Source organism: Micropterus salmoides, unplaced genomic scaffold (assembly GCF_014851395.1).
Source record: "Micropterus salmoides isolate LMB-PRFRI ecotype aquatic unplaced genomic scaffold, ASM1485139v1 Ms_hic_scaffold_1, whole genome shotgun sequence".
Taxonomy (NCBI): domain Eukaryota; kingdom Metazoa; phylum Chordata; class Actinopteri; order Centrarchiformes; family Centrarchidae; genus Micropterus; species Micropterus salmoides.
This window is the reverse complement of record NW_024040040.1, coordinates 1,226,330-1,241,722: the sequence shown is the minus strand read 5'-3', so window position 1 is coordinate 1,241,722 and position 15,393 is coordinate 1,226,330. Positions and strand designations below refer to the sequence as shown.

Genomic DNA, 15,393 nt, shown 5'->3' with positions numbered 1-15,393 from the left:
TCTTGGAACTATGAAGTACCGGCTGTAGAACCTGGACTCCCTGACTGGCGGGGAAAAGAGTTCTATGGCCCCTTTCTCCAGCAGAGAGCGAACTTCTTGTCCCAACACCTGGCTCTGCTCTGAGTGCACCGCAGTCCAGACCACCCCGTTGAATCTGGGGGGGCAGACCCGGAACTGCAGCCTGTAGCCCTCCATGACGTTACGCAGGACCCACAGGGAATTGTTGGCAACGCTCCGCCAAGCTCCTGCAAAATCTGCCAAGGGAACCAGCTACTTAGAGATCCCAGTACTTTACTGATGCTTAAAGGGGAACCTAGGGGAATGTTAGAGGAAACGTTGGTTGGGGGTACTTGGTGTCAGTGGAACCTTAGAGGAACTTCTTGGAGTCTAATAATGACAGAGATCCCAGTACCATCCTGATGCTTAAAGGGAAACCTAGGGGAATGTTAGAGGAAACTTTGGCGGTACTTGGTGTCAGTGGAACCTTAGAGGAACTTCACAGAGTCCAATAATGACAGAGATCCCACTACCTTCCTGATGCTGAAGGACAGAGGCGAAACCTTCAGGCTGGAGGTTTTCTGTTTGATTTTCTCTCGTTGCTCCTGAGAAACGATCTTTGTTCCTATCTTCGTCATCTTCTTCTCGATGTTCTGCCTGGAGAACGCCTTCTTCAGACTGTCGACCTGAGAGAGAGACAGTTACACACCTATCTGACTGTTCACCTGTCTGACTGTTCACCTGTCTTGGTTCTCACCTTCTTCAGACTGGATCGTTTCAGTTTCTCGGCTCTGGATTTCTCCATGTTCTCCAGATCGTGAGGCCACACCTCCTCTTCCTCTAGCTCCGCCTCTAGCCCGACATCCTCATCAGATGATAGGTCGATGGTCTGGAGCCCGCTCTCCTGGGAATGGTCGCCGTCGACGACACCCGGTGCCGATTCATCGCCTTCCTCCAAAATCTCATCACGAGGGAATGGAGGAGGATCCTTCTCGAAAACACTGGTAGGGATCTCGTTCTCCTCCTGAAGTAGAGAACATTAGGGAAATATTCAAGAAACTGTACTTTGGAAAGGGGGCCTTAGTTGGAGGATCTTAGAGCATCTTTATTAGAATCTTTGGGGGAACCTTTGGGGGAACCTTGGGAGATTGTTAGGGGGGACAGCCTTTCCAAAGGAGAACACAGTCCAGTGTAACATGTGACTGCTTCTTTATGGTGACACAAAGTTTCACAAGTCAATATGTTTAAATATGTTTCAACTGTAAAAGCTTAATTAAATCATAATTAATAGTACATTTATTGGGTTTAAGGTCAAAATGAAGGGCTTCAGCTTGAAGACTCTCTCTTGTCTTCATATTCTGTGTGTGGACAGGGTTCTCCCTCTACTCCTGCCTGTACAGGGGTATGCAGTAAGTGTAAAGTAAAATGTTCGAACACAAAGACATTCAACAACAACACAAACAGGAAGACCTGGAGGGCAGAGCTTAAAGGTTCCTCAGAGAGGGAAAGGGTTAAAAAGCAGAGCTGACAGAGAACCACACCCACTGAGGAATGCTGGGTATTTCAAGGAGGACGGGAATGTTTAGTGTTGGTGAGACAGACAACTCACACATGTGTACTGAGTCATACTGCAGTACTAACCAGGTGGTTAGAAAACATTTACAGTAAGGACACTACCTTCAGTTACTATAATTGTACTGCAGAGTTACTGTAGAATTTACTACATTACTACTCCTACGACTACAGTATTAGTACAGAACAGTCACACACGTGTATTGGCCAAGACGCTCTTGGAAAATAATTTTTTAATATCAATGAGTTTTCTTTCTGGTTAAATAAAGGTAAAATAAATTTTAAAAAGTATTACCTATAGATCTACGGTTACCTGTGATAACGTGCAGTGACACAGATCTTAGAAACCATAGAAACATTTTTTTCAAGTTCAACTCTTCAGTCTGATCACATGTTCTCTGTGTGGGAAAGTACCGATTTGAGAACAGTTGAAGGGCCGAGTCAGATTTGCCATGACAACCAGACCACAAGAAGGCAGCTCTGACCTTTGTCTGCATAAAGTTTTTCAGTTCAACTCCTGCAGCAGCTGATGACCAAATAAGGTCACTGAAAATGACTGAAAATCACCAGCAAACAGACAGAACAAAGGTCTGTGGAGAACTTTACCTTAGTGTCTGTGGAAAACTTTACTGCCTGTGTAGAACTTTACGATATGCAGAGAACCTTACTGTCTGTAGAGAACAATACTGTATGCAGAGAACTTTACTGCCTGTGGAGAACCTTACTGAATGTAGAGAACATTACTGCCTGTGGAGATCTTCACTGTCTGTGTAGACCTTTTGTGTCTAAATGAATAAATGTAAATGTGTCTGAGGAGAACTCTGTTGCCTCTGGAGAACCTTACTGCCTGTTTAGAACTTAACTGTCTGTGGGGAACTTTAATGATGGAGACCTTTACTTACAGAGCAGATGTTTAATACGTTTGATTAGTTTGATATTTGATTGATGATGACTTTAGTCATCATGTTTTGTCATATCAGACAGATAAGTGACAGTTTAACTGTGCTACACATCAAGATCAGTTCATTCATCATGAGGAGTACTATTACTACTACTACTAGTAGTAGTACTACTACTGTTACTACTACTACTACTACTACTACTACTGCTTCTACTGCTACGGTTACTACTTCTTTATCTATTACTGTTACTACTTCTGTATCTACTACTACTGTTACTACTTCTTTATCTATTACTGTTACTACTACTGTTACTACTACTACTACTACTACTACTACTGTTACTACTACTACTGTTACTACTTCTGCTTCTACTACTGTTACTACAACTGTTACTTCTGCCTCTACTACTACTGTTACTACTTCTGTTACTACTGTTACTACTTCTTTATCTATTACTGTTACTACTACTGTTACTACTACTGTTACTACTTTATCTATTACTGTTACTACTACTGTTACTTCTGCCTCTACTACTACTGCTATTACTTCTTCATCTATTACTGTTACTACTACTGTTACTACTTCTGTTACTACTACTACTGTTACTACTTCTTTATCTATTACTGTTACTACTACTGTTACTACTTCTGTTACTACTGTTACTACTTTTTTATCTATTACTGTTACTACTACTGTTACTACTTCTATTACTACTACTACTGTTACTTCTGCTTCTACTACTACTGCTACTATTTCTGTATCTACTACTGTTACCACTTCTTTATCTATTACTGTTACTACTACTGTTACTACTACTGTTACTACTTTATCTATTACTGTTACTACTACTGTTACTTCTGCCTCTACTACTACTGCTATTACTTCTTCATCTATTACTGTTACTACTACTGTTACTACTTCTGTTACTACTACTACTGTTACTACTTCTTTATCTATTACTGTTACTACTTCTTTATCTATTACTGTTACTACTACTGTTACTACTTCTGTTACTACTGTTACTACTTTTTTATCTATTACTGTTACTACTACTGTTACTACTTCTGTTACTACTACTACTGTTACTTCTGCCTCTACTACTACTGCTATTACTTCTGTATCTACGTCTGTTACTACTACTGTTACTTCTGCTTCTACTACTACTGTTACTACTTCTTTATCTATTACTGTTACTACTACTGTTACTTCTGCTTCTACTACTACTGTTACTACTTCTTTATCTATTACTGTTACTACTACTGTTACTTCTGCTTCTACTACTACTGTTACTACTTCTTTATCTATTACTGTTACTACTACTGTTACTTCTGCTTCTACTACTACTGTTACTACTTCTTTATCTATTATTGTTACTACTACTGTTACTACTTCTTTATCTAGTACTGTTAATACTACTGTCACTTCTGCTTCTACTACTACTGTTACTACTTCTTTATCTAGTACTGTTACTACTACTGTTACTTCTGCTTCTACTACTACTGTTACTACTTCTTTATCTATTACTGTTACTACTACTGTTACTACTTCTTTATCTATTACTGTTACTACTACTGTTACTTCTGCTTCTACTACTACAGTTACTACTTCTTTATCTATTACTGTTACTACTTCTGTTACTACTACTGTTACTACTTCTTTATCTATTACTGTTACTACTACTGTTACTACTTCTGTTACTACTACTGTTACTACTTCTTTATCTATTACTGTTACTACTACTGTTACTACTTCTTTATCTATTACTGTTACTACTACTGTTACTTCTGCTTCTACTACTGTTACTACTTCTTTATCTATTACTGTTACTACTTCTGTTACTACTACTGTTACTACTTCTTTATCTATTACTGTTACTACTACTGTTACTACTTCTTTATCTATTACTGTTACTACTACTGTTACTACTTCTTTATCTATTACTGTTACTACTACTGTTACTTCTGCTTCTACTACTACTGTTACTACTTCTTTATCTATTACTGTTACTACTACTGTTACTACTTCTTTATCTATTACTGTTACTACTACTGTTACTACTTCTTTATCTAGTACTGTTACTACTACTGTTACTTCTGCTTCTACTACTACTGTTACTACTTCTTTATCTATTACTGTTACTACTAATGTTACTTCTGCTTCTACTACTTCTATTACTACTACTACTGTTACTTCTGCTTCTACTACTACTGTTACTACTTCTTTATCTATTACTGTTACTACTAATGTTACTTCTGCTTCTACTACTTCTATTACTACTACTACTGTTACTTCTGCTTCTACTAGTACTGTTACTACTTCTTTATCTATTACTGTTACTACTACTGTTACTACTTCTATTACTACTACTACTGTTACTTCTGTTTCTACTAGTACTGTTACTAATTCTTTATTTACTACTGTTACTACTACTGTTGCTTCTGCTTCTACTACTGTTACTACTACATTACATTACAATACATTAATTTAGCTGACACTACTTCTGTTACTACTAATGTTACTACTACTACTGCAAGTACTACTACTACTGTTACTACTTCTGTTACTACTACTGTTACTACTTCTTTATCTATTACTGTTACTACTACTGTTACTTCTGCTTCTACTACTCCTGTTACTACTTCTTTATCTATTACTGTTACTACTTCTTTATCTATTACTGTTACTACTACTGTTACTACTTCTTTATCTATTACTGTTACTACTACTACTGTTACTACTTCTTTATCTATTACTGTTACTACTACTGTTACTACTTCTTTATCTATTACTGTTACTACTTCTTTATCTATTACTGTTACTACTACTGTTACTACTTCTTTATCTATTACTGTTACTACTTCTTTATCTATTACTGTTACTACTACTGTTACTACTTCTTTATCTATTACTGTTACTACTACTGTTACTGCTTCTTTATCTATTACTGTTACTACTACTGTTACTACTTCTTTATCTATTACTGTTACTACTTCTTTATCTATTACTGTTACTACTACTGTTACTACTTCTTTATCTATTACTGTTACTACTTCTTTATCTAGTACTGTTACTACTACTGTTACTTCTGCTTCTACTACTACTGTTACTACTTCTTTATCTATTACTGTTACTACTACTGTTACTACTTCTTTATTTATTACTGTTACTACTAATGTTACTTCTGCTTCTACTACTACTGTTACTACTACTACTGTTACTACTTCTTTATTTATTACTGTTACTACTAATGTTACTTCTGCTTCTACTACTTCTGTTACTACTACTACTGTTACTTCTGCTTCTACTAGTACTGTTACTACTTCTTTATCTATTACTGTTACTACTACTGTTACTTCTGCTTCTACTAGTACTGTTACTACTTCTTTATCTATTACTGTTACTACTACTGTTACTTCTGCTTCTACTAGTACTGTTACTACTTCTTTATCTATTACTGTTACTACTACTGTTACTTCTGCTTCTACTAGTACTGTTACTACTTCTTTATCTATTACTGTTACTACTACTGTTACTACTTCTATTACTACTACTACTGTTACTTCTGCTTCTACTAGTACTGTTACTACTTCTTTATTTACTACTGTTACTACTACTGTTGCTTCTGCTTCTACTACTGTTACTGCTACATTACATTACAATACATTAATTTAGCTGACACTACTTCTGTTACTACTAATGTTACTACTACTACTGCAAGTACTACTACTACTGGTACTTTGGCTTCCACTACTAATGTTACTACTTCTGTTACTACTACTGTTAGTACAGCTATGACTATTTTCAAAGTGGAGTATGGAGACTATTAGCAATTGCTAATTTGCAACACCTGTCCCTAGAAGGGCTTTTAAAGAAATAAAACATTAAAACAGTAATGAAAGAAAAAGGAAAATGCAATATGATGATGACATTACAATGACACAAGATAAAAGGAGGTAAAATACAATAAAAACATGTAATGCAGTAAACTAGATGTGAGTACATGTTCCTGTTACGAGTTGTACTTTTTCCCTGTGAGTTTTTGCCATTGTTTCATGTGTCCTTCTATTTGTCTGTTTCTCTTGTTCCTTGTCCTTAGTAGTTTATGTCTTGTCTCTTATCTTAGCTCTTGGTTCTGTGTTTTAGTTCTGTCTTTGTTCCCAGTCGTGTGCCTTGGTTCATGTGTTAGTATTTACTTCAGGTTCCTTGTCTGCATTATTCTAGTTTAGTCTGCTCATGTCTGAGTTAGTTTGTTTATTTCTGATCTGTTACTTCTTGTGATATGGCCTGTGTTTAGTGTTGAGTAGCCTGTGTTGTGTCTGTTACCCCAGTAATCCCTCTGCATGTCAGTCTCTCTGTTTTCCCCTGCTCTCTCTCTGCCCGCCTGTGTCTTGTTAGCCTCATGTCTGTCACCTGTGTTACTCCCGCCCTGCTCGTCAGTCCCATGTGTATATATGTTTGTTGTTTCTCTTCAGTCTTCGTCCGGTCATTGTTTGTGTTACCCCCTGTCTGTCGTGTGTATACGCTCTGTTTCCTGTTGTCAGCCTCGCTCGTCTTGTCACCCTGTTCCTTTTGATTTCTGTTGGGATTACCTTGTTTTTTGGACTCTGTCAGTAAGTGTGCTTGCCTTTTGTTTGTTTTGCCACAATAAACCCCCTTTGAACTGCACCTCCTCTGCCTTGCGTCCTGCATTTGGGTCCTCCAACCTGCCTCATCACCACTAACCGAAACAGTTTGTTGCTGAACTAACCAGGACTCAGCCTCTCTTTTAAAAGTGATGAAGTTTGCAGCAGTTTTCAAGTGTTTAGGTAGCAAGTTCCAAGACTTTGCTCCTTTTACAGAAAACGCCGTCTGAGCAAAAGAAGTTTTGCAAAATGAAACTTTACAATCGCCATTTGAAGCTGCTCTGGTGGATCTGCTGCTACTCTGTAGTCTCTTAATGTACTTACATAAAGGCTGAGGAGCACGTCCATTTAAATACAAGTTTTACATAATGAAAATCAGTAAAGTTAGCAAAACTTGAATCTTGTATTTGCTTAAACTGCGACAATGAATTTCACAGTCAGCCCCTACCTGACCTGTGACCTCTGACCTTCAGCTCTGCTCATCACACTGACCTGGAAGATGAGGACTTTAAAGTTGTTTCTGTTGATCAGGTGGGCGTGGTTCGCCTCCAGCTTCTTCACCTGGACGCCCTGACGCTCCATCTTATCACGAACCTGCAGAGACAAGCAGAGGTTTTTAGCAGAGCTGAACTCTGACAGGTGGCAGGTGAGGTCACACAGGTAACACCAGTCCTGACCTCCTTCATGGTGACGGACAGTTTGCGGCTCTTGTCCAGCAGCTTGCTGACGGTGTTGGAGGTGTGGCTGTGGCTCTTGGACAGCTTGGTCATATCAGCCTGGATCCCTCTGACCACGCCCTCCATCTCTACCTGATGCACCTGAAACACAAACAGCCAAAAACCAATCAGATACCAGCCTGCACCCTCTGACCACGCCCTCCGAGTTCAATCTCAAAACGTTTAGCACTGGTTTACGTTTTTCGTAGAGGCTTGCTAGCTTAGCTTGTTGCTAAAGGAACCACCACTGATGGTCTGAATGTGGTTCAGACAGTGACTGACACCTGTTAGTTTGACATCCAGGTGTTTGTCTCATTGTGGTGTGAATAGTTCACTGTGACTGCAGCTACAGACAGAGTATCTGGTCTCTTAAGTTCACTCTGCAGCATCACAGCAGATGAAACAGTCTGCTGAAGTCCTGTGGGCCCAGATTCTGGTTTTAGTCTGAGTTTATCAGTCAGTGTTTGTTTTTTGGGACGGATCCTCACATGTCCGAAACTGGAAATGTCTTTCAATTCAGTCATTGTTGATTTCTTCCACTTTAATCCGTTGTTAAAGGTAGTTCATGTTGACTGACAGTTTCTGTGAGAATGGAGCCAGTCTGACAGAAAACCTGTTCTAACATGTTAAAGATCTTTCAGATACCATCTGAACTGTGAAATACAAACACAGCAGCAGCAGCAGTAACAGGAAGTAGCTCGAATTTATCTTTTGATAAAGATGCAGACAAAGATTATGAACTGACTGTTCACTGATGAACAGTCAGTTTTTGGTGTTAGTACTGGTATCTGAACTGGAGTTAGTAACTGGTGTCAGTACTGGTGTCTGAACTGGAGTTAGTAACTGGTGTCAGTACTAGTGTCTGAACTGGAATTAGTACAGTGTAAGTACGTTGTACTGGTGTCTGAACTAGAGTTAGTACTGGTGTCAGTACTGGTGTCTGAACCACAGTTAGTACTGGTGTCTGAACCACAGTTAGTACTGGTGTCTGAACTGGAGTTAGTACAGTGTAAGTATGTTGTACTGGTGTCTGAACCGGAGTTAGTACTGGTGTCTGAACTGGAGTTAGTACTGGTGTCTGAACTGGAGTTAGTACAGTGTAAGTATGTTGTACTGGTGTCTGAACCACAGTTAGTACTGGTGTCTGAACCGGAGTTAGTACTGGTGTCTGAACTGGAGTTAGTACTGGTGTCTGAACTGGAGTTAGTACAGTGTAAGTATGTTGTACTGGTGTCTGAACCACAGTTAGTACTGGTGTCTGAACCGGAGTTAGTACTGGTGTCTGAACTGGAGTTAGTACTGGTGTCAGTACTGGTGTCTGAACCACAGTTAGTACTGGTGTCTGAACTGGAGTTAGTACAGTGTAAGTACGTTGTACTGGTGTCTGAACCACAGCTAGTACTGGTGTCTGAACTGGAATTAGTACAGTGTAAGTACGTTGTACTGGTGTCTGAACTAGAGTTAGTACTGGTGTCAGTACTGGTGTCTGAACCACAGCTAGTACTGGTGTCTGAACTAGAGTTAGTACTGGTGTCAGTACTGGTGTCTGAACCACAGCTAGTACTGGTGTCTGAACCGGAGTTAGTACTGGTGTCTGAACCACAGTTAGTACTGGTGTCTGAACTGGAGTTAGTACAGTGTAAGTACGTTGTACTGGTGTCTGAACCACAGCTAGTACTGGTGTCTGAACTGGAATTAGTACAGTGTAAGTACGTTGTACTGGTGTCTGAACTAGAGTTAGTACTGGTGTCAGTACTGGTGTCTGAACCACAGTTAGTACTGGTGTCTGAACCACAGTTAGTACTGGTGTCTGAACTGGAGTTAGTACAGTGTAAGTACGTTGTACTGGTGTCTGAACCACAGCTAGTACTGGTGTCTGAACCACAGTTAGTACTGGTGTCTGAACCGGAGTTAGTACTGGTGTCTGAACTGGAGTTAGTACTGGTGTCAGTACTGGTGTCTGAACCACAGTTAGTACTTGTGTCTGAACTGGAGTTAGTACAGTGTAAGTATGTTGTACTGGTGTCTGAACCACAGTTAGTACTGGTGTCTGAACCGGAGTTAGTACTGGTGTCTGAACTGGAGTTAGTACTGGTGTCAGTACTGGTGTCTGAACCACAGTTAGTACTGGTGTCTGAACTGGAGTTAGTACAGTGTAAGTACGTTGTACTGGTGTCTGAACCACAGCTAGTACTGGTGTCTGAACCACAGTTAGTACTGGTGTCTGAACCACAGTTAGTACTGGTGTCTGAACTGGAGTTAGTACTGGTGTCAGTACTGGTGTCTGAACCACAGTTAGTACTTGTGTCTGAACTGGAGTTAGTACAGTGTAAGTATGTTGTACTGGTGTCTGAACCACAGTTAGTACTGGTGTCTGAACCGGAGTTAGTACTGGTGTCTGAACTGGAGTTAGTACTGGTGTCAGTACTGGTGTCTGAACCATAGTTAGTACTTGTGTCTGAACTGGAGTTAGTACAGTGTAAGTACGTTGTACTGGTGTCTGAACCACAGTTAGTACTGGTGTCTGAACCACAGTTAGTACTGGTGTCTGAACTGGAGTTAGTACAGTGTAAGTACGTTGTACTGGTGTCTGAACCACAGTTAGTACTGGTGTCTGAACCACAGTTAGTACTGGTGTCTGAACTGGAGTTAGTACAGTGTAAGTACGTTGTACTGGTGTCTGAACCACAGTTAGTACTGGTGTCTGAACCACAGTTAGTACTGGTGTCTGAACCACAGTTAGTACTGGTGTCAGTACTGGTGTCTGAACCATAGTTAGTACTTGTGTCTGAACTGGAGTTAGTACAGTGTAAGTACGTTGTACTGGTGTCTGAACCACAGTTAGTACTGGTGTCTGAACTGGAGTTAGTACTGGTGTCAGTACTGGTGTCTGAACCACAGTTAGTACTTGTGTCTGAACTGGAGTTAGTACAGTGTAAGTACGTTGTACTGGTGTCTGAACCACAGTTAGTACTGGTGTCTGAACCACAGTTAGTACTGGTGTCTGAACCACAGTTAGTACAGTGTAAGTACGTTGTACTGGTGTCTGAACCACAGCTAGTACTGGTGTCTGAACCACAGTTAGTACTGGTGTCTGAACCACAGTTAGTACTGATGTCTGAACTGGAGTTAGTACAATGTAAGTATGTTGTACTGGTGTCTGAACCAGAGTTAGTACTGGTGTCAGAACTGGAGTTAGTAACTGGTGTCTGAACTGGAGTTAGTAACTGGTGTTAGTACTGGTGTCTGAACTGGAGTTAGTAACTGGTGTTAGTACTGGTGTCTGAACTGGAGTTGGTAACTGGTGTTAGTACTGGTGTCTGAACTGGAGTTGGTACTGGTGTCTGAACTGGAGTTGGTACTGGTGTCTGAACCAGAGTTGGTACTGGTGTCTGAACCACAGTTAGTAACTGGTGTTGGTACTGGTGTCTGAACTGGAGTTGGTACTGCTGTCTGAACTGGTGTCTGAACCGGAGTTAGTAACTGGTGTTGGTACTGGTGTCTGAACTGGAGTTAGTAACTGGTGTTAGTACTGGTGTCTGAATTAGAGTTAGTAACTGGTGTTGGTACTGGTGTCTGAACTGGAGTTAGTAACTGGTGTTAGTACTGGTGTCTGAACTGGAGTTGGTAACTGGTGTTAGTACTGGTGTCTGAACTGGAGTTAGTAACTGGTGTTAGTACTGGTGTCTGAACTGGAGTTGGTAACTGGTGTTGGTACTGGTGTCTGAACTGGAGTTAGTAACTGGTGTTAGTACTGGTGTCTGAATTAGAGTTAGTAACTGGTGTTGGTACTGGTGTCTGAACTGGAGTTAGTAACTGGTGTTAGTACTGGTGTCTGAACTGGAGTTGGTAACTGGTGTTAGTACTGGTGTCTGAACTGGAGTTAGTAACTGGTGTTAGTACTGGTGTCTGAACTGGAGTTGGTAACTGGTGTTAGTACTGGTGTCTGAACTGGAGTTGGTAACTGGTGTTAGTACTGGTGTCTGAATTAGAGTTAGTAACTGGTGTTAGTACTGGTGTCTGAACCACAGTTAGTAACTGGTGTCTGAACTAGAGTTAGTACTGGTGTCTGAACCACAGTTAGTACTGGTGTCTGAACTGGAGTTAGTACAGTGTAAGTACGTTGTACTGGTGTCTGAACCACAGCTAGTACTGGTGTCTGAACCACAGTTAGTACTGGTGTCTGAACCGGAGTTAGTACTGGTGTCTGAACTGGAGTTAGTACTGGTGTCAGTACTGGTGTCTGAACCACAGTTAGTACTTGTGTCTGAACTGGAGTTAGTACAGTGTAAGTATGTTGTACTGGTGTCTGAACCACAGTTAGTACTGGTGTCTGAACCGGAGTTAGTACTGGTGTCTGAACTGGAGTTAGTACTGGTGTCAGTACTGGTGTCTGAACCACAGTTAGTACTGGTGTCTGAACTGGAGTTAGTACAGTGTAAGTACGTTGTACTGGTGTCTGAACCACAGCTAGTACTGGTGTCTGAACCACAGTTAGTACTGGTGTCTGAACCACAGTTAGTACTGGTGTCTGAACTGGAGTTAGTACTGGTGTCAGTACTGGTGTCTGAACCACAGTTAGTACTTGTGTCTGAACTGGAGTTAGTACAGTGTAAGTATGTTGTACTGGTGTCTGAACCACAGTTAGTACTGGTGTCTGAACCGGAGTTAGTACTGGTGTCTGAACTGGAGTTAGTACTGGTGTCAGTACTGGTGTCTGAACCATAGTTAGTACTTGTGTCTGAACTGGAGTTAGTACAGTGTAAGTACGTTGTACTGGTGTCTGAACCACAGTTAGTACTGGTGTCTGAACCACAGTTAGTACTGGTGTCTGAACTGGAGTTAGTACAGTGTAAGTACGTTGTACTGGTGTCTGAACCACAGTTAGTACTGGTGTCTGAACCACAGTTAGTACTGGTGTCTGAACTGGAGTTAGTACAGTGTAAGTACGTTGTACTGGTGTCTGAACCACAGTTAGTACTGGTGTCTGAACCACAGTTAGTACTGGTGTCTGAACCACAGTTAGTACTGGTGTCAGTACTGGTGTCTGAACCATAGTTAGTACTTGTGTCTGAACTGGAGTTAGTACAGTGTAAGTACGTTGTACTGGTGTCTGAACCACAGTTAGTACTGGTGTCTGAACTGGAGTTAGTACTGGTGTCAGTACTGGTGTCTGAACCACAGTTAGTACTTGTGTCTGAACTGGAGTTAGTACAGTGTAAGTACGTTGTACTGGTGTCTGAACCACAGTTAGTACTGGTGTCTGAACCACAGTTAGTACTGGTGTCTGAACCACAGTTAGTACAGTGTAAGTACGTTGTACTGGTGTCTGAACCACAGCTAGTACTGGTGTCTGAACCACAGTTAGTACTGGTGTCTGAACCACAGTTAGTACTGATGTCTGAACTGGAGTTAGTACAATGTAAGTATGTTGTACTGGTGTCTGAACCAGAGTTAGTACTGGTGTCAGAACTGGAGTTAGTAACTGGTGTCTGAACTGGAGTTAGTAACTGGTGTTAGTACTGGTGTCTGAACTGGAGTTAGTAACTGGTGTTAGTACTGGTGTCTGAACTGGAGTTGGTAACTGGTGTTAGTACTGGTGTCTGAACTGGAGTTGGTACTGGTGTCTGAACTGGAGTTGGTACTGGTGTCTGAACCAGAGTTGGTACTGGTGTCTGAACCGGAGTTAGTAACTGGTGTTGGTACTGGTGTCTGAACTGGAGTTGGTACTGCTGTCTGAACTGGTGTCTGAACCGGAGTTAGTAACTGGTGTTGGTACTGGTGTCTGAACTGGAGTTAGTAACTGGTGTTAGTACTGGTGTCTGAATTAGAGTTAGTAACTGGTGTTGGTACTGGTGTCTGAACTGGAGTTAGTAACTGGTGTTAGTACTGGTGTCTGAACTGGAGTTGGTAACTGGTGTTAGTACTGGTGTCTGAACTGGAGTTAGTAACTGGTGTTAGTACTGGTGTCTGAACTGGAGTTGGTAACTGGTGTTGGTACTGGTGTCTGAACTGGAGTTAGTAACTGGTGTTAGTACTGGTGTCTGAATTAGAGTTAGTAACTGGTGTTGGTACTGGTGTCTGAACTGGAGTTAGTAACTGGTGTTAGTACTGGTGTCTGAACTGGAGTTGGTAACTGGTGTTAGTACTGGTGTCTGAACTGGAGTTAGTAACTGGTGTTAGTACTGGTGTCTGAACTGGAGTTGGTAACTGGTGTTAGTACTGGTGTCTGAACTGGAGTTGGTAACTGGTGTTAGTACTGGTGTCTGAATTAGAGTTAGTAACTGGTGTTAGTACTGGTGTCTGAACCACAGTTAGTAACTGGTGTCTGAACTAGAGTTAGTAACTGGTGTTAGTACTGGTGTCTGAACTGGAGTTGGTACTGGTGTCTGTACTGGTGTCTGAACTGGAGTTGGTAACTGGTGTTGGTACTGGTGTCTGAACTGGAGTTGGTACTGGTGTCTGAACTGGAGTTGGTACTGGTGTCTGAACTGGAGTTAGTAACTGGTGTTAGTACTGGTGTCTGAACTGGAGTTAGTAACTGGTGTTAGTACTGGTGTCTGAACTGGAGTTGGTAACTGAACTGGAGTTAGTAACTGGTGTTAGTACTGGTGTCTGAATTGGAGTTAGTAACTGGTGTTAGTACTGGTGTCTGAACTGGAGTTGGTACTGGTGTCTGAACTGGTGTCTGAACCGGAGTTAGTAACTGGTGTTGGTACTGGTGTCTGAACTGGAGTTAGTAATTGATGTTAGTACTGGTGTCTGAACTGGAGTTAGTAACTGGTGTTAGTACTGGTGTCTGAACTGGAGTTAGTAACTGGTGTTAGTACTGGTGTCTGAACTGGAGTTGGTAACTGGTGTTAGTACTGGTGTCTGAACTGGAGTTAGTAACTGGTGTTAGTACTGGTGTCTGAACTGGAGTTGGTAACTGGTGTTAGTACTGGTGTCTGAACTGGAGTTAGTAACTGGTGTTAGTACTGGTGTCTGAACTGGAGTTGGTAACTGGTGTTAGTACTGGTGTCTGAACTGGAGTTAGTACAGTGTTAGAATTTTGTACTGGTGTCTGAACTGGAGTTAGTACTGTAGTCCGTCCTGGACTCTCACACTCAGACCTTATGTCGAGGTGTGGTCCCACCCCTGGCTCACCTCCATCTTGTTCTGGTTTTCCTGCACGGCGTCCAGCATGTTGACAAGTTTATCCAGCAGAGTGAGGACCGTGATGGCGTTGACGGGACCCTGACTCATTGCCTCAGAGTCAAATCCTGCCAGGGGGGACGAGGGGGAGGCCTGGTTCTCCTCCTGCTGGTCCAGCGGGTCCTGCTGGTCCTGCAGGTCCTGGTTCAGGGAAGGGACCAGTAGGTCCTGGCTCTGGTGGGTCTCGGTGGTCACCATGATGACTCTGTCCTCACACATCAACTCAATGTCGAACCAAAAACCCCCGAAACTCTTTCTGCTGCAGAAAAACACTGGGACTCTGCCTCGCCCGTCCACCCTCTCTCTCTCTGCGAGTGTGTGTGTACTGCGCTCTGATTGGTTGGCTCAGAGGAAAACTTTCCATCCAACTTCCCGACTGTGGAAACGTCC

At 41.6% G+C, this 15,393-nt stretch overlaps 1 protein-coding gene across 1 annotated transcript; it reads right to left on the bottom strand.

The window, feature by feature from the left end:
- Nucleotides 1-530: 530 nt before the first annotated feature.
- On the bottom strand, nt 531-15,318 carry LOC119907406 (caveolae-associated protein 2-like; the record flags this gene model as incomplete). Its single annotated transcript, XM_038725200.1, is given in 5 exon segments — nt 531-683; nt 755-1,021; nt 7,586-7,687; nt 7,771-7,911; nt 14,956-15,318. Coding segments are annotated over 5 exon segments (930 nt in total), but the record flags the coding sequence as incomplete, so codon positions are not given.
- Between the last annotated feature and the right edge of the window lie 75 nt (nt 15,319-15,393).